General features: G+C 40.0%; 1 protein-coding gene across 2 annotated transcripts in view; it reads right to left on the reverse strand.

Moving 5' to 3' along the window:
* Fbxl17 (F-box and leucine-rich repeat protein 17) overlaps positions 1–20,565 on the reverse strand; it is a 458,236-nt gene that overhangs the window by 160,294 nt on the left and 277,377 nt on the right. The window contains exon 7 of one of the 2 annotated variants that reach the window (NM_015794.1): positions 18,783–18,859. The exons of the other annotated variant lie outside the window; for it this stretch is intronic. Within the exon in view, the coding sequence (NP_056609.1) occupies positions 18,783–18,859 (77 nt within the window). The remainder of the gene's footprint in view (positions 1–18,782; positions 18,860–20,565) is intronic. 2 annotated transcript variants of the gene reach the window in all.

A 20,565-nucleotide genomic window follows, 5' to 3' on the forward strand; every position in this document is an offset into this window, starting at 1 on the left:
CTACTACACACGATGCCTTGTCCATGAAGGAGTGAGCTCACAGCCCCGCCTCTTCTGCATGCCTGCGTCACATGTAGGCTAGTGGTCTTAGGATGGCCTTCTCTGTGCTGTGCAGGGGGCTGTGAGATGTATTCACATGTCCCACTCATATCGAATTGTGAGGGTCTGCTACCTAAGGAAGATCATTTTGAGAGCAAGTAAGAAGGATAACATTAAGAATAAAATTTTATGCTTTTTTTTTCCATATGGATACGCAGAAGCGATTTAGCGTACTCAACAAGTCAGTACTCAACAAATAACAAAGATATCTGATTACTGTTAAAAATTTAACTTACGAATTTGGTGGAAACATAGATTTCATAGCATCATTTGCACTGAATAAAATCTCTACCCTCAAGTTGTGTAGTCTCAAGACAGCCAAAAAAAGGTATTACACACCACGTACCACAAGCCAAACTCACGTTCAGCTTCTCCAGAGATCCTTCACTGTTTTAATGTAAATTTAAAAACATTTTAAAAACCCTTCTATTCTTAAAATGTCTTGTGAGTGAAACCATCTATTAAAAAGATTTTCCTTACAAAAATAATCTGGCTAAAGAATAAAAGAAAAAAATAGTACAACAAATTATTTTAATGTATGTAGTAATGTCAAATATAACACAGGCTATGATTCTCACACTAAACACGTGTCCACTTTCACTTATCTTCCAGTATGAAATTATGAAATTGTGTACATATTTTCAGTAAACTAATTTGCAAATATAAAACCCCAAGATGCTAATGGCATTAGCATGTTGATCTCAAATCCCTACATGGCCCCAGGATACATGCAAGAGCAATTCCTTCATATGTAGTGGCAGATTTACCGAGTTTTATAATTTCATTTTTTGTAACAACTGTCAAGAATTTACTAGTAGGGATCCAATTTAGAGAAAATAAAATTATTGGCTATGAACCAAAGATAGTTTATATGGAAGTTTCAGCTACAGAGTTAGGTTAAAGGAAATACATTTTTCACTTAGTCAAATATTTATATCTATACTACTAAAATCTACATTACTATTGTAATGAGAATTTACTTTAAAACCTGTAATGATAAGTCACTTAATTTGAAATGTATTTCATTTTGGAGATTTGGTTTTGACTTGTCATGTTGATGAAAATGCATTACATCATGGAAATGAAATTGCAGAATATTATCACATAATGAGAGTTACCTGTACACAGAGCATGTTTCTCACCCTTTCAAGTCAGGTGAATTTCATGAAAAAACCGTGAATGAGGCAGGAAGACAGTGGGAAAAAATGACAGTCACACAGGAAAAGGAGAAGACTCTCAGGCTGGGGGAGAGGACAGCATGGGGCCAGCTGTGGGCCAGTTTCCTCATAGAGAGATGGTGGCCTCAGAGGATCCAACATTTTCTCAGAGTCAGTAAGGCTGGAAACCTTCTAGCCCAACCCCCTCTGATGCCACCAGAACTTCTGCCTGCCATGACCTTAGAACTGGGAGGCACGCTACTGAGAGACACTTCCTGGTAGGAGCCATAGCACATCCTGTGACATTCCTGCAGCCATCTCCACTACCAAGCCTGTTAGCTAGAAAGGTTTCACTCTGCTTCGTCACGCCGGCCCCAGCCTGCAAGATCTTAGGTAACGTACCCAGAGGCTTTGAGGTGTTTGCCGAACTCAAGACTTTCTTATACGAGTGTTTGTCTGGGGGAGACGAGCCAGCACTCTGCCAGTCTCTCCAGGGCAGCAAAGCTACAATGGTACATTACTGGAAAACGGTGGGAGGAAAATAAATTGGGGAATCTCAGAATGAAGGAAATCTAGAGTGGCCTGGTCCTGTGAGTGAGGCCTCAGGCCAGAGCCTAGCCAATCCCGCCTGCATCACCAGCTTCAACAGATGGTTGAGTGTCAGTAGGGTCACAGTCACTGGCTGTGGACAAGCATGCATCTCCTAATACCTACGTGATTATTTTAAAGTCCAATCTGAAGCTGTGTGGGAACTTCCAACAATGGGCAGAGAGCTAATGAAATCTCCTCTCTCTGCATCTGAACCTGACCTCTGGCTAACTTCCCAAACCTGTCTCCACGATAAGTACAGACATATGTCGATTGTGTGTGAAAAAAACCACTACAGACGGAAGCAAAGGCTCTGCCTGGTTGGATGTCGCTGAGAGAGCCATTGGAGTTGTGTCTCTGCACTAAATAAACCTTGTAGGGACATAAGCAGCAATGGGCCTCTCCTCTGTTAGGTGTGGGGGTAAGCTGAGGCACAGGCCATGCAGCTTCCTACAGAAGGGGGCTGCAGGTCAATGCCCTCTAGCAGGTTGACGCTAGCCTTCAAGTACACTGACTGCATTGTTCCAAGGTGCCCCCTAATGATGAACAATGCCTGAGGGTAGTCAGGGCACCTGGATGTTTAAATTTTAACATTCCTTTTGATCTTAGGGCTTCAAACAAGCCAGGATAAAGAATCCAATTCTTCTCCTTTTCTTTCACCTTTTAATTGCCTTTAAAAAAATAAAGGTTTACTATGTAAACTCCACCTTCCTTCAAAACTGGGATCCTCCTGCCTCCACCTCTCCAGTATGGACTACAGATGTATGTTGTGATACCTAGCCTACAACAACAAATAAAGGCATGCACAATTGAATATGTTTTATTTACTCATCTAAAAGCATTTTTAGAAAGTTCATTATAGCTGTTTTGTGACAAAGATTTCCCCACGGCTGCCCATATGAGGAAGTTTCTAATCCTCATGCCGTCCACTGACAACTCCAATTAGGAAAACTACACTGGTGTAAATGAATACTTGTGAGGCTGGCACCTGTTTTTCCAAGAGTACATTATGCTGGGCTGGTGAGGGGATGGACAGACATGCCAGTCTGGTAGGCTAAGACAGAACGGCAGGATCAAAAAAATGGAGAACACAGTTAGGTGCCTGGTGGGTTATCAATAGTTTACTGAAGGTATATTCTGTGAACAGATTGAGCCTGGCTTGGTCATGGTTGCCACGCGAGGTAGGAAGGAGAATGAGGCACTGAGAATACCCAAGTGTGAGCTGAGTAGCGCATGAATTCAAAGCCGAGGAGGCTGGGTGGCTGAGATGAGAGTGTAAACCCACACTGAGAGCCAGCACTCTCCTCTGCATTTAGATGAGCCCACCCACTGAAGAGGAAATAGTTGCACAGAAGCCAGGATAGGGAAAGGAGGCTTGGAAAATGGTGATCATATGGGTCCAGTTTCATAATTGGTGTTACATACTTAATTCTTTTTATAGGAAGCAAGAATGAATGACGGAAAACCACCAGGCAAGACAAGCCAAGGTACAAGCATGAGGCAGGCACATCACGTGTTAAATTGAAACAGCCCCCAAGTTCAACTTCCTTCACTGTTCAAGGAGAAAATCCGCTACTATGTACTTGAGGATAAAGGATTTGCAACTATATGGTGCTTGAGAAATACGCTTTGCTGTAATTTAACTCACTGTGTGTGGGCTTCAAGATGCACAGTGGCATTCCAAACCAACTTTTAAAGAAAATTGCATGGAATTTTCAAGACATCAGGAGCGTTCTTAAAAGTTATGCAGAGAAAACGGATTTCTGATAGTTATGAATTACATTTAGTGCAGCCAGATTGTAGGGAACGCTCTTTTTGCCTCAGTATGGTTAGAATTACTGTTGACAAAGTTTTAATTTAAATTTTTAAGGATTTAAACTGAAGAATATAGGTCAGTGAATTTTCATTCACGTTATAAGTATCACTACTGGCAGAAAGCAAGCTTTGTTAGTAAAGGACCAATTCTGGCCCCAGAATGCATCTTTGTAGTAGCTGGGGCTGAGTATGTCTTAGCAAGAATGATTTGTTTCTCAGTCAGTCAATCAGTAGCCTGCACGTGCAGTTAGAAACATACCTGGCATAGAAGAAAGACTCAGTTCAGAAAATATTAAATGCATTTGTGAGACAGACCAGAGTCCACTGAAATCATTTATTACAGTCAAAAGTTGGAAGAGATTCCATCTTTCCTAGCAGGTTGTAGATTTATATAGATTTATAACAGTAGATTATAACAGCTATGCTATGTAGCTCCTAAGTATAATTCTACAATTGCCAACTGGTTTCCTGTAGCTGAAAAAAATTACAATGAATATTTGTAGAGTCTGCCACACGTATAACACATTTATAGCCTTTCTATAAACCGAGAAACCTCAAGAACTTACAGTCGTTTTCTAATTTAAAGACTATGTCATAAAACAACTAATTTAATAGTATATAGTATTAAAATGAATACTACTTTCATAAATGGAAATTTTACATCTTATTTTTTATAAACTAAGAAAGAACAGATTTCAAATCAATAGTCTATTTAGCAAAAGAGATGAGATTTTGTGGAAAAGGCCTGGTTCTGTAAATGACACACCCTTCAATACATCTACATCATGTGGGGAGGTTCTTTCTTCACTTGTATGCTGTCTGGTGCTTACTGTTCTGAGGTCCCTCAGGAGTTCTGCTGTCAGTCTGTCCTTCTGCACACTAAGGAATATGATGAACACAGGAACATGAAACATACATTCCTATCTATAGTACATTTCCTGACACTGCTTTGGTGCCACACTATTATCCAAGTAAATGAACAGAGGTCTAGGGGACCATGCATTTCTACTATCATTCATTACAATGGTACAGGTTGCAACTATGTAAGTAGCTAATAGCCATTCACAGTGATAAGAACCAGGCACTCAGAGAGCTCCAACATGAGGGAAAGCCACAGTTATGGGTGATTTCAGCAAGCTTGGTAAACTCACCTCTTTTCTTGACATTTAGGGAAAAATATTTTAATCAGAATATGAGAGGGAAAGATATTTGAATCTATACTAATTTATCATATTTTAGAAAGTGAGTCATTTGCAAGCCTTGATTGCAAGGTGTGCTGGAAAGGCAAAGTTGAGAACGAATACTTTGAGGATTTTGCCCAATTTCTTATGTAAACCAGAGCAGACGGCATGATTCTCAAAAAAAGCCAAGTACATTTGCCTCACATAAAATAAGACTGATTAAATTTCACGCTTTTCACTTATTTTATAGAGCTAAAAATTTTTAGTTTCTTTTTGTTGTTCAAGATGGGCAGCTTGAGTCTTCTCCCTCCCTGTGCATAGCATATAGGCATGCTGTTATACCATGCTTATATAGCATCTATAAGCACCCTATTTTATTTTCATTTAACAGGTACATAACACTACAGAATCAAACTCACTTCTAATTTCGAATATATGTCCCTCACGCAGGTTCAGGGTGTCTTTGAAGATGATTCTTAACCATGACCTGTGGGGTGTGTGATGCTCATCAGGGCAGTATCGTGGGGACTCTGCCTTCCTTCCAAGACAAACTATAGGGGAACTTCCAAACAAACAGAGGGCAATGAAGGGGCTGGATCCTATTAGGAGATTATTGTGAATTTTAAAATCTAATAGTAGAAGAGAAGAATCTTTATGGAACAAAAAATATCTTCAAAGCAAAACTGTTTTCTTGGAGAAGCTCCTAATGCCATCTGTGAGCTCAGAGGAGACAGTAGAGAGAAAACCAAGTTGTATGGGGGAGGGGAGAGCTTAACCTAACAACAGGGATGGTTAGAAATACACCAGTATCAACCATCAAAAGTACACACTAACTAGTTTTCTACACACATTTTCTCTGCATCAAAGAATTGTTTACTACATGAAAACACCGTGACCTCTAAAAATTGTATTAGATCTATGGATATTACCAGGATAGACGTGTACTCCAAACACACACACACACACACACACACACACACCCTCACAAAAAAGAAAAGCATCAGAAATTCCTAAAGATAGAGTGGTTTTTGTTTTGTTTATCCCCCTTTTACAGTTTTTAAAAGTTTCCTTTTCTCTGCTATCAGTCACATTCGGCGACAGCCAAGTCACTTTCAGTTTGAAATGCATGGCACATGGCACAGAGGCTGGATCAGCCATGCCAACTCAACTCAATTGTTACAAAAGTTGAAAAGTTCAAACTATTTATTAAATGTCATGCAATAAACTGTAGATGAAAAACACATATGACAGATAAATTCCAGGTGACTGAGTCTTAGAGAATGCTCTGGAAAAAGGGTTAAAATGAACAGTTGAATACCGGAGTTAAAAGTAAGTTTGATTTACTTAATTAGTAAATTAAATTAATAAGTCAGTCTTTTTGCATCACCAAGAGGATCTGTTTTGTGTTTTTTGCTTTTTGTTTTGTTTTGGAGGTAGATGGGACTATTCTCTCTTGATCTGTAGATAACAGAATCAGCACACTTGATAGGCTTGGAAAGGTTGATACCATGGACCCCAAGACACTTACTTCCCAGGTAGTCGCACTGTAATGGACTTGTTCCTACTCCTTCTTGGGCACCTCATTGGCTGGCAGGTCCAGCCTGTCATCTGTACTTTGGGGAAGGTAAAAATTCACAAGAGGTTTACAGATTGTTGTCTGAATATTAAATTCATTTAGTCATAGCTATTGCAACACAAGGAAGTTTGAAGGCTATGGAGGAAAGTGTGTAAAACTATATAAATTGAGTATAAAGTTACTTGTTATATCCAAAAAGTCTCAGCAAACTCTGGAAGCAATGACCAGAAAGTGGACAGAGCAGCAGAAATACAAAACTACCTTTCATTCTTCAGTCCCTTCCCTTTCTCCACAAGCAGGGACAGCAGCTGTGGATGGGAGAAAGGATATAAGAAATCACTAGTGCACTGGGCATTTCCAAATGATGATGCTTTAAAAATGGGTTTTTGGATTACAGAGGTTGGGCGTCTCTTGGAGAACATACTAGGTTTTAGGTAGGAATTTCTAGGCAGAAAATCAGTAAAAGGTTCTGGATACAATTAGATGAAAAATTCATTACATAAACACATATTGTAGAAAAAAATGGCTTATCCATACACCTATCTTGAAGTGAATTAGACAAGCCAGGCAAGTTCAAGGAACAGAGGAACCAACTTGAAATAGCTTCCAATCTTTTACCACAGATAGGACTGTTTGCATATGTGTAAGATAAAAATGGCTACGCTTAAAATGATATTGAGTAATATATCCTTGGTCCCATTTGAAAGATGAAATAAACAACCCAAGATTTTGGAAATTACTAAAGAAAAATGATTATGATCTCTGACCTTTGCTACACAGAGAAAAGCTAGAGCACGTGAGAGAGCAAGAGGCCTGATGGTCAACAAGGAAGGTACACAGGGGATACAACATCCCCTTTCCCTCAACTCTTATTTCAGAAAATGAGTATCCCTAAAGATAAAGCCAAAAGGAGGCAGAGCAGAAAGTCCCCCCAAGGAGGGACTGGGATTTGATCTTTTAAAGACAGTTCATAAATGGAAACCAAGGCAAACAGCAGCACTGAGACTGAAGGCCCTGCGTAGTCCACAGCTGAGAAACCAGAGGGAAGAACAACTACCCATGATGTTTTATGTGACAGCTATGAATTTTCAAATATATGTACATACTACAAATCTATGAAGTATCTTCTGCTACCTGACATTGGTTTAAAATAACCATTAAAATGAAGAAACAATACCTGCCAGAGAGACCAAGAAATTTAAAAGTCACCTGCTGGGAGAGGTGGCAATGGCAGTTGTTTGCAATGGACTAAAATTTATCTGGGCTCCATTTGCTTGTATACTGAAAAGACACAATGGTTCTCTGTCTTTCACAAATATACTGTAATACTTTTAAAAAGGAAATTACAGAAGATTTAATTAATTCATTAGGCTTTTACTACATCAAAAGCTCCAGAAAATTTAATTTATAAAGAATTATTCAAAAATTTGAAATTAAGAAAATAGTTGGGCTGGGGCCATGGCTCAGGTGTAGAATGCTTGGCTACCATGCATGAGGGTCTGGATTTGATTCCTGCCATCAAATATCCTGGACATGGTGGCACACAACTCTAATCCCAGCACCGGAGGTGGAACCAGGAGGTTCAGAAGTTCAAGAACATCTTCAACTACATAGTGAGTGTGGGGGAGGCCTATGGTAGAGAGTCTGCCGAAAGGACAAAAAAGTAGTACATTCATGAAGACCGAGCATAAATTGAGCATTTAAAGGTAATAAATACATGATCTTTCCAAAACTTGTATCGTGAAGGGGTGTTGGATTTTGTCAAATGCATTCTCACCATCTAATGAGATGATCATGAGGTTTTAGATGTCAGAAGATGGGAAGATCTCCCATGCTTGTGGATTGGCAGAATTAATATAGCCAAAATGGCCATCTGGCCAAATGCAATATACAGATTCAATGCAATCCCTATCAAAATTCCAACTCAATTCTTCATAGAGTTAGAAAGAGCAATTTGCAAATACATTTGGAGTAACAAAAAACCCAGGATAGCAAAAACTATTCTCAACAATAAAAGAACTTCTGGGGGAAACAACATTCCTGACATCAAGCTATACTACAGAGCAATTGTGATTAAAAACAAAATAAAACAAAACAAAACAAACAACAACAACAACAAACTGCATAGTATTGGTACAGAGACTGGCAGGTGGATCAATGGAACAGAATTGAAGACCCAGAAATGAACCCACACACCTATGGTCACTTGATTTTTGACAAAAGAGCTAAAACCATCCAGTGGAAAAAAAGACAGCATTTTCAACAAATGGTGCTGGCACAACTAGAGGTCAGCATGTAGAAGAATGCATATTGATCCATTCTTATCTCCTTGTACAAAGCTCAAGTTCAAGTGAATCAAGGACCTCCACATAAAACCAGATACACTGAAACTAATAGAAGAGAAAGGGGGGAAGAGCCTTGAATATATGGGCACAGGGGAAATTTTCCTGAACAGAACACCAATGGCTTATGCTCTAAGATCAAGAATCGACAAATGAGATCTCATAAAATTGCAAAGCTTCTGTAAGGAAAAGGACACTCAATAAAACAAAACGGCAACCAACAGATGGGAAAAGATCTTTACCAACCCTACCTCTGATAGAGGGCTAATATCCAATATATACAAAGAATGAAAGAAGTTAGACTCCAGAGAACCAAAATAACCCTATTAAAAACGGGATACAGAGCTAAACTGAGGCTTACCGAAAGGCTGAAAAGCACCTAAAGAAATGTTCAACATCCTTAGTCATCAGGGAAATGCAAATCAGAAAAACCCTGAGATTTCACCTCACACGAGTCAAAATGGCTAAGATCAAAAACTCAGGTGACAGCAGATGCTGGCGAGGATGTGGAGAAAGAGGAACACTCCTCCATTGCTGGTGGGATTGCAAGCTGGTACAACCACTCTGGAAATCAGTCTGGTGGTTCCTCAGAAAATTGGACATAGTACTACCTGACGACTCAGCAATACCGCTCCTGGGCATATTCCCAGAAGATGCACCAACATTGTAATAAGAACACATGCTCCACTATGTTCATAGCAGCCTTATTTATAATAGCCAGAAGCTGGAAAGAACCCAGATGTCCCTCAACAGAGGAATGGATACAGAAAATGTGGTACATTTATACAATGGAGTACTATTTAGCTATTAAAAACAATGAATTCCTGAAATTCTTAGGCAAATGGATCGAATTAGAAAATATCATCCTGAGTGAGGTAACCTAGTCACAAAAGCACACACATGGTATGCACTGATAAGTGGAACTTAGCCCAAAAGCTTGGAATACCCAAGATACAATTCACAGACCACATGAAGCTCAAGAAGAAGGAAGACCAAAGTGTGGATGCGCCGGTCCTTCTTAGAACAGTGAACAAAGTACTTACAGGAGAAAATACGGAGACAAAGAGTGGAGCAGAGACTAAAGGAAAGGTCATCCAGAGACTGCATCATCTGAGGAACTATCCCATATGTAGACATCAAACCCTGACACTATGGCAGATGCCAAGAAGTGCTTGATGACAGGAGTCTGATATGGCTGTCTCCTGAGAGGCTCTGCCAAAGCCTGACAAATACAGAGGAGGATGCTCACAGCCAACAATCGGAGTGAGCATGGGGTACCCAAAGAAAGGACTGAAGGAGCTGAAGGGGTTTGCAATCCATAGGAAGAGCAACAATATCAACCACCCAGACACCCCAGAGCTCCCAGGGAGTAAACCATCAACCAAAGAGAACACAGGGAGGGACCCATGGCTCCAGCTGCATATGTAGCAGACGATGCCTTGTCAGACATCAATGGGATGAGAGGCCCTTAGTCCTGGGAAGGCTTGATGCCCCAGTGTAGGAGAATGCGAGGATGGGGAGGTGGGAGTGGGTGGGTTGGGGTGCACCCTCATAGAAGCAGGGGGAGGGAGGATGGGATAGGGAGTTTTCAGAGGGGAAACCAGGTAAGGGGATAACATTTGACATGTAAATAAATAAAGTATCCAATAAAAAAAAAAGAGAGAAAAAGAAGTACTATATACTCCACGCATGTCATGACCTAACAGTGAGTATGTAAGAAGTTATCTTGACACTGAATCCATACAGAACACAATTCATAAACTGCGAAATTGCACCATAGCAGATCTCAGTTTCCACATAGGCTACAGTAGTAACAGCAAGTCTTAAAATGGAATGTTTAAGGAATTATTGTCTAAAGAAAATACCAATAAACTGCAATTATTCTACCATTATTATGATGAAGGTATACATTTGTTCTTGGTCGAGCTATATATTTGATTAGTAACTATTGCCCAACATAACATTTAATTCTATATAATGTATGTTAAGTTGTTGCCATGGGGATGATAAATTAGACAGGATAAGTTATAACAAAAAAATTGGAACTTATTTTGAATTTTCAAATAGAATATTTTCATAAGGTTTCTTCAACATTTGCCTGTGTGTGCACAGACAGCTTCATTTTGCATGGTTTCTCTTCTTTCTTTAGATTAACCAATGCATATAAACTTATCCATTCAGACACCATGCTCTGCCTATGCTCCAAATCTTCCCCAGGGCTCCACCCGCTCAGAGGCCCACTTCTGCTGCCTCTCCCCCAAATCCTCCCCCAGCTGGAGCAGTCCATGACAGTTGTCTTCTCATAAGCCCCTATCTCTTGCAGGCTAACTTTTTAAACTGATACCATCATATTACTTAAAATGATGGAAACCTTATTCATATATGACTATTACTTTGTATGAATTTCTCTATTTGGGTTTTTTCTTTTCCCATAACATATCACCAGCAGCATGCACATTTCAGAGTAAAGCTCTGCTCTGTGAAACAGCAGAATAAAGCCTCGGATTAGAAAAGGACTAAAAATCATATAGGGCAAGTATCTTCCCCGGCTTCCCTCCTCCTTCCTCTGCCTTAGACATCAGCTTTGCTTGCATAGATCTTTGCATTGAGAACTCATTACCACTGAGGAAGGCATTTTCAAGAAGCTCTGAACATCCAGATATCCTTTGTCTTTCACTAAATACCACAAGGCAAGAAGCTATGTAACAATCATGGTGCTCAGTGTATGTATTTCAATGCTACTTATAAGCTGCGCATCACTGACTGTGCACCCATGAGAAAGAGTCAGGATTCTATCTGTGCTAAGACTTCCACCACCACTACCACCACCAATGGAAATACTTAGTGTACGGAGAGGAAAGCAGTGAAATCTAAAAGTGGACATGTCTCAAAAATTGATCCCTTGATTTGATGTAAACTTTCTATATCTATAGAAGGAGACTTTTCCATTAAGTGTAATGTTAAAGACAGTTAATTAAAGTTAAACACAATATTTCCATATACAAAAATAATATTAAAAAGTTGGACAGTTCTTATTTTAGATAGTAGTTATCTTAAATGTAGAATTATAATATTCATTTATAAAAAGTTAATTTAGAACTGTATGTATGTATGTATGTATGTATGTATGTATGTGCATATGTGCTTGGAGGTGTAAGACCATTCATATGCCATAATCACCTGAATGGGTTTATTTAGTTTGAAAATATGGTTTAGGCTATTTCTTAACTTAAGAACTCCACTGAGGGAGAGTTGTATTCAGTTGGTTATGGAAATAATTTTTTATACAGATAATTTAATTTTAAAAATGTTAATAGCTAAAGGAGTAAAGTAGAAACAGAAAGGCTGAAAAATACTGAGTCAACATACAAATATTTTACTATATATGAGAAAAATCTATCAAAATATATAACATATTGAAATTAATAGTAGCTGGGCAGTGGTGGCACACACCTTTAATCCCAGCACTTGGGAGGCAGAGGCAGGTGGATTTCTGAGTTTGAGGCCAGCCTGGTCTACAGAATGAGTTTCAGGACAGCCAGGGTTACACTGAGAAACCCTGTCTAGAAAAACGAAAAAAAAAGACAAACAAACAAACAAACAAACAAACAAACAAAACAGCAAATGCATACAATATATGCAGATGAATTTCACCAAAAGGTATAAAGCACTGTTGACAGAAATTAAATAATAAATACTATATATAAATATATATAATAGGATGCTTAATATTGTTGAGATGGTGGCTCTCCCTTCGCATATCAACAGTAGTATTGTTTGAAGAAGTATTTTTAAAAGTCCTTCTTGCTAAACTGAATACTGTAGTTTAATCATAACAAACAGCATAAATACTGTCATTTTTCAATCTTTTAATTCAAGGGGACCTAACTACAGTCATATAGTGATTTAGTAACCAGGGAAGAAAGTCAAAGATTTCTTTGCTCCAACTAAACAAAAGCATTGAGATAAAGTAATAATTAAATATTTCAGGACAGCAAAAATAGTTTAGTAGGTAATATCTTTGTAAGAGTTTGGTCCTACTCCTGGGCATATACCCAGAAGATGCTCTAACATGAAATAAGGACGCATGCTTCCCTATGTTCATAGCAGCCTTATTTACAATAGCCAGAAGCTGGAAAGAACCCAGATGTCCCTCAACAGAGGAATGGATACAGAAAATGTGGTACATTTACACAATTGAGTACTACGAAGCTATTAAAAACAATGAATTTATGAAATTCTTAGACAAATGGAATCTGGATGAATAGGGAGGATATCATCCTAAGTGAGGTAACCCAATCACAAAAGAACACACATAATATGCACTCACTGATAAGTGGATATTAGTCCAGAAGCTCAGAATCTTTCTTAGAAGGGGTAACAAAATATCCATGGAAGGAGTTACAGAGACAAAGTTTGGAGCAGAGACTGAAGGAACGACCATCCAAAGACTGCCCCACTTGAGGATCCATCCCATACACAACCACTAAATCCAGACACTTTTGTGGATGCCAACAAGAGCTTGTGGATAGGAGCCTGATATAGCTGTCTCCCGAGGGGCTCTGCCAGTGCCTGGCAACCTCAGAAGTGGATGCTCACAGTCATCCACTGGACAGAGCACAGGGTCTCCAATGAAAGAAAGAGAGAAAGTACCCAAGGAGTTGAAGGGGTTTGTAGCCCCGTAGGAGGAACATCAATATGAACTAACCAGTACTCCCAGAGCTCCTTGGAACTAAACCACCAATAAACAAACCAACAAACAAATAAACAAAAAACCCCACATGTTGGGACTTGTTTCTCTAGTTGCATATGTAGCAGAGGATGACCTAGTCAGTCATCAATGAAAAGAGAGGCCCTAGGTCCTGTGAAAGTTCTATGCCCCAGTGTAGGGGAATGCCAGGACCAGGAATGGGAGTGGGAGGGTCGGGGAGCAGGGGGAGGGGATAGGGAATTTTCGGAGGGGAAACTAGGAAATGGGTTAACATTTGAAATGTAAATAAAGAAAATATCTAATTAAAAAGAAAAAGAAAAAAAAAAGTTTGGTCCTAGGGATCCACATGGTAGAAGGAGAGAACTGACTCCCAGAACGTGCTCCCTCAACACTGGAGTAGATGTGCACATGCACACATGTACACACACACACACACACACACACACACACACACACACACACACGCAACCAAGCACACACGGGGGATGGATGGGTGGGAAGTGGTGTAAATTCTGACTCATTCATGTGCTCTGATTTTCTTGTTTCCCTTTCCTTCAAATAACTAAGTGTAGCAAATGCCAAATTTCTGGTGAAAATCAGGCCCATTATTTAGAAGGAAAGGAGATCATGATATCTTCTAAGTGAAGCAGAATGAAGAATTAAGTAAAGAAGTAGGAATAGAGGGAAATATCTAAATGGACATATAAAAAATGAGAATATGCAAAGCAGAGGGTTCAGTAAAGTAGTACTATCTTGCAAGCAACAATGAGTGCTATTTATATTTAAATAACAGAATGAAAAATGAGAATAATAACAGCAAGCAATAGAGCATTCTTTTTGACTTGCAAATATACATTCTAAAGCTCTTCTTTGTCACTTTACAGCTATTAGAGTTACTTCTGCTGACAAAAAGAGGTGCCTCTTACCAGGCAATCTTGGAGCAGTTTAAAATACAATTTAAACTGAAACAAAAAGAAAATGCTAGAAAGTTATTTTAAATGGAACATCACTGGAGGTAATACACACCTAGTAATATGAAAAATAAGATGATATAATAAGAGTAAACTGACTTTGGTTTAAGACTTAAGGAGAGAGGAGCATTTCTGCTGTGGCTCTTGTAGACCCTGTTTTGGATTTCCTTTGTCTCTCCAGCAGCGCTTCTTGGATCCTAATCTGAGTTGACTAACAGCAAAGAGCTCCAGGATCCCAAGCAGGGTGGGGAAGGCACGGCCCATAAATCTTTCAATAGCAGTAGAAGGTCAATATGGCAAGGGTGAAGCATGGGTTATACCCAAGCAAAGATCAATCTTCCCAGACCACCCCTACCATTCTTCTTGCCTGCGAGAAAGAGCTGTGCTGTCATGCCAGCACCAGGACACATAAGGCAGCCTAGCCTCTCGGTCCTTGCGTGACAGCTTCAGGAATAGGAAAAGCTGCACTCTGCTACACAGAAAACAGGGCCTGGCACACTGTGGACTCTGACTTTCTATTCTGACAGAAAGAACATGTATCAGGCCTCTAACTGTTAGGTCAACTGGAAGGACAGCACCTGTGAGTACAATGGGCAGGCACAGTGGTTGGCTCTGATGTAGAAAACCCTTAGTCCTGAGTAATCCAAAAGCATGATTTACTGTCAAGTTAAAAATGCCCCATATCAAAGAAGTAACGTGCCCAAGAGCAGTACTGAGCAGGGAAGAAAGCACCCAGGAGAGCACTTCTGGGCTTCCGAGAGCCACAGAGTAGCTGGTGGAACGGCTGGGAGGAAGCCTATGGGTCTGGGAATGTGGTCCTGCTGTAGTTAAGATCCTGAGTTTGGCGCCAGCACTGACAAGAAAACTCGTCAAAAGCACAGCGATGCTGTGGGTGTAAGCAACCTGTGGAATCTAAACTACAATGGGTAAGAGTTTACTGTCCTTCTCAAAGATCACTTGACAGTTTGAGAATGGAGACAAAGAGATATTTCCAGAATATACTTCTAAGGATCCTCAGCAGTGTTGACGTTTAAAAAGAGAAAATGTGCTAACAACTCTCATGTAACCTGGAGTACCAAGGTCTACAGTGGAGAATTAAGTATGGAGACAAGCGCTTTCCTTATCCTTCCTACATACTGAATCTTAGGGAGGCCTGTGCTGCTGAGATAGTGACCGCTTCTGACCTCTGTGAACCTGGGTGATACAGACCCATTCCCACTTCTATTGTCTTCTTAATTCCAAGAGACACTTTTCTGAATGAGAGTTTTTAGTAGGCTTTAAAAGAGATCAAAAAGATACTAGCTGAGAAACTGTCCTAGAAACATAGTAAGATATGCAAGTAACCCAAAGTGAGTTTCTAGGAAGAAATACAGAGAAAATAGAGGAAATAAGGCCAAGTAAGGATGTGACTTGGATAAGCCAGCCTTCCCTTGGCCCCTTCTTTCTCTCCCTGCTAATCACTTAGTTCTGGAAGTCATCGAGGTAGCTATAGACCAACACAAGTTCAAACTGTGTCAGATGTTTCCTACAAATAGGAAGGCAGGGGCAGTATGTACGTGTGTGGCTGGGGTAATGTCTCAGAAAGGTTAATGAGTGTCCAGTATACCAGTGGGTGCTACATGGAACTTTCTATTTCCACTACCTTCTGTAGAAGGTATCATGTGGCATATAAGATGGCAAAACTCAGGTTAAGTGACACCCTTTAGGCTTATGATGAATGGAAGAGACAGAAGTCTAACTGTCACCTACTTGCTGAATTTCAGTTACACCCCCACCCCCCACCCTCCGGATACCACATTTGTTCAGTGATCGGTGAGTGACCGTAGTGGATTTCTTCTCGGGGAACAATTTCCCAAGGCTGCATTTTCCACTTTGATATTTCTGACTTACTGATTTGTTTATAAATTGTTATCCTTTACTATAAAGATCTGTTTAATTTGAGGAGATAGAAGTATATTAGTATGATGGCTTTCTACCTGACAACTGTATCATGTATCAGTTTAAATGAATATTACTTTATAACAGCTTGGCTAGATATTGCTAAGCATTATAGCCACATTCAACACCTGTAAGAATCTTGACAAAAATGATCCAGGATATGCCTGCCAGGTGAGCTGCTTCTCCTTGGTCAGCGCATCCATCCTGCAACACTGCCAAAAGTATCTGCTTACCCCACCCAAAGCAGGCCCATACCCAGTCACATAGGAAGAGGAAGCAAGGAGGGCATTGTTGAACATGGGTAAAGCAGAAATACATAGTCACCAAAAGAATGACATCCCGTAAGGATCAGGTGTACATAACAATGCCCAATTTTAAAGTGGATTCGATCAATAGTTCCAATGTGCTTGCACAGAAACATCATTTGCACACTATCAGGAAATCTCACTCCAGTCCCACTTCCTAGAAATTTTGCTTTAATTGGTCTTGAACACAGCTCACACAGACATAGGCTTTAACTACTGTAAAGGTATTCCAATAGACATGTACGCAGAGGGGCTGAGAACCTACACAATTCAGAGATACAAGTAACCAAGCCATGGTGGCAAGGACTTAGCATACTGTCACCACACTAAGGGACAAATACTACAAAACACTCACTACCACAAAAGGGCAATGCCATAACTCAATAGGAAGTGAGACAACCACAAGAAAGACTCCTAGGACCCAGGACAGGGAGGTTGTGGGGAGATGTCCAGTGAGTGCTGACTCCATCCACCCACCAGCAGGAGAGCAGTCTTGTCAAGCAGCAAACCCCACTCCGCACTGGACTGGGCATAGTTGCACAGAAGAATTAATTCTCTACTTTACAAATAGATGAGTCTCTAACATGCATGTGAGGGCACTTCCTTAAGGTCTGAGAACAGATGAAAAATTTAATCTTAGATTGTTTCTAATCTAACACCTCTTCTCTTTTCTTAACCTGAATTTTCTGGAGCACTCTCCGCACTTGCTGAATTAACACTTACAAGCTCGACAGGCGTTTTATTATTAAACAAAATAAGCCTCCAAAACACAGTGTAATTTTAGAGACATTTCCACCATAGAGCCACAGAAGAGTCTGTGAAAGGGAGAAGCGATTTAACCCATAGCTCTCCCAGCTACTAGTAAGGTTTTAACTGGCAGAGCTTAGAGGAAGGGGAGTGTGCAACCTGACTGGAGGCGAGAAGAGGCGGGGAACAAGGAAACTCCTGAGCACACACTCTCCACATTCATGCGCTGGGCAGCAGACTCCCCAGGCCTTGAAACCAGGAGCTTTGGGAAGCTCTTGAAAAGTCAGGTAGGTGTGTTAAGTATCAGCTTAACATGCCAAGCAAGGCAAGGGACTGTAGAAAGGAAAACAAAATCAACACATCTTTACAGGGTTTAACTAGAAAAAGACAACAAAATGGAAACAGCGTTTTCTAAAAGTCTGCATAAACTGTATTTGAAATATGACTATTCTAACTTATTTTGAGGGAGTGGCTATAAATTAAGCACAGATGCATGCTAGGCAATCAATGTGCCCCGACGTTGTCCTATTATGCTTTATTAGTTTGTCTAAATGGCAAACTTGGGATCTGACAACGCACCCATCTCCTTCCCAGGGCAGACCCGGCCCGACATGCTAGGATTGGAGTCACAGCAGATATAAAAGCTAAAAATGGAAGACTTGGTAGAATACTGATTTCTCTCAAGAGAAAAAAATTTAAATTTAAATTAAATAAACAATTTAAGCAGTCAGAAGAAAAGGAAACAGTTCTCCCTCATACAGTGACAAATATCTGGCCTCAGCTATACGTAGGTCAAATACATCCTGATTGGGAAAAGATGTGAGGCAGAACAAGACAATTTCAGGAGGGTGGCGCACACTATGCATGGCAATGTGGTTCTTTCTGTTTACAGAGGCTCTGCAGTACTCGGGTTGTGTAGAGCGCTGAGACAATGCACACAGACACTTCATATCCCTCTTAAAGTGTCCCCTAGGATGTGGCATCAGGGCCTGCCATCTGAACACCAGGGACACACCTTACATAGAACTAATGTGAGGCAGCAAACTCAACACACTGATTTTATTAGTCCTGCTCATGAGGTCAGACATTTAATTGACCTGACAATTATTTGCATTTCCTTGCTCTCCAATCTGCACTCTCCTCATATCAGACTGTGCACTGAGCTCACATACACATCCATTCTACTGTGATTTCTAGACTATTATTTTTCTTTTTACTTTTGTTTCATCAGAATTGCATAAGTGAACAATCTGTTTAAAGTAATTCTTGACTTCTCTTTAAATAACTTTTGTTGATTTTTAAGACCTCTGTTCGTCTAAGGGTAAGGGGTTAGGGCAAGGGTCATTACATACCATAATCAGTGATCTTACAGGACACCAGGTACAGCTCTTTCAGGTTCTGTCCTTCCTTTGCAATGACCTCCACACACCTGAAACACACAAAGGGTGGTACTACATCAATGCATCCCAGGCACATCAGCAAGTGTTGGACCACGCATCCTCAGGAAGAGTCAGGATCTTATGTGCTCTGCTTTCAACACACCTCACTGGAGGTATCAGGAAGACTTACAGCTCTGCTTTCAAGTTGAGTGCATTAACTCCTATATGGCTTCATTCCATGCCCTAAAACCCAGGAGCTGGGAGGAGGATATTCCTTTGCGACTGCTGAGTGTTTGGATGCTAAGCCCAACGTGGTATGGTAAGCCCATGATCCATATGAAGTGATATAAAATAATAACCCAGAATTGTGGTATACAGGTGGATAGCTATTTCAAAGGAATAATTATTCAGAGTTCAACTTTTAATTCTGAACATTAAATGCACAATGAAGAAATTTAACTCAACATTCAACCCAAGGCTGTAAAACAGTATAACTGATACAAGACATAAAATTTGAACATACAAGAATGATAAGACTTTCACTTTAAAAATGTTTCATTTTTCGGGGTGATAAATATGGATATATTTGCATTTTCTTCGAGCAGACATCCATTTAGACCAGCACCATTTGTTGAAGATGCTTTCTTTTTTCGATTGTGAGTTTTGGCTTTTTTGTCAAAAATCAAGCATTGATCAGTATGCGGTTTATTTCTGGGTCTTCGATTCTATTCCACTGAACAACCTGTCATGGTATTTATGCCAATACCATGCCGTTTTTATTACTATAGCTCTGTAGTACAGCTTGAAATCAGGGGTAGTGATACCTCCAAGAGTTTTTATTGTACAGGATTTCTTTAACTATCCTGTGGTTTTTGTTTTTCCACATGAAGCCCATAGGAGCTCAAAGAGACTGAACCACCAACCAAAGAGAACTACCATAGAATGGATGTAGGCTCCCTACACATATGTACCAGATATGCAGCTTTGTCTTCATGTGGGACTGCAACAGCTAGAGCAGGGGCTATAATTGACTCTGTAACCTGCCTTTGGACCCCTTCCTCCTAGATGAGCTGCCTTGTCTAAGACTCAAGGAGTCTAGTGCATACCTGACGAAGAACATAAAACCTAGTCCTACTGCAACTTGATATGTTAAGGCTGGCTGATACCCATGGGAGGTCTCCCCTTCTCTGAGGAGAAAGGAAGGTGGATGGGGGAGGGGAGAGTAGAGGAGGAAGCAGAGAGAAAATAAACTAATAAAATTATAAAAAGAAAAGGAAAAATGATTTGTTTTTAATAATTTAAATGAAGTGCTATATAGACTAATTATATAATTACATATTTTAAAATCATCTTTGATTTTCACTTACATTAAAACATTTTTCAATATAGCCTTCGCAGAACTCTGGTAGAGAATTCAGTGAATTTTAAAAATAATGATCATCCACACTAGCTGTTCCAAAGCTCAGTCTGCTCTAACAACAGCAAGCTGTACTGACAGAATCGCAGGCATGGGTGCCCTTCAATGCAGCCCCTGGTTAATCTGTATAGATAGCAGTTAAGCTAAAGGGTAAAAAGCAAAAGGAGTCATTAACCTTTTCTAGGAAGTGAGGTTCAAGCAATTTGATACCTGTGTGTACAATCCATCAAAACTCACTCAGCATCCATCTCTGTCTTTCAGATATTTCATTTGCTGTCTGGCTTATTTGTAGGGAGCTTCATAAAATGTCAGGGAATTTTATATAATTTTATCCTGTAC

The sequence above is a fragment of the Mus musculus genome, chromosome 17, assembly GCF_000001635.26.
Source record: "Mus musculus strain C57BL/6J chromosome 17, GRCm38.p6 C57BL/6J".
NCBI lineage: Eukaryota > Metazoa > Chordata > Mammalia > Rodentia > Muridae > Mus > Mus musculus.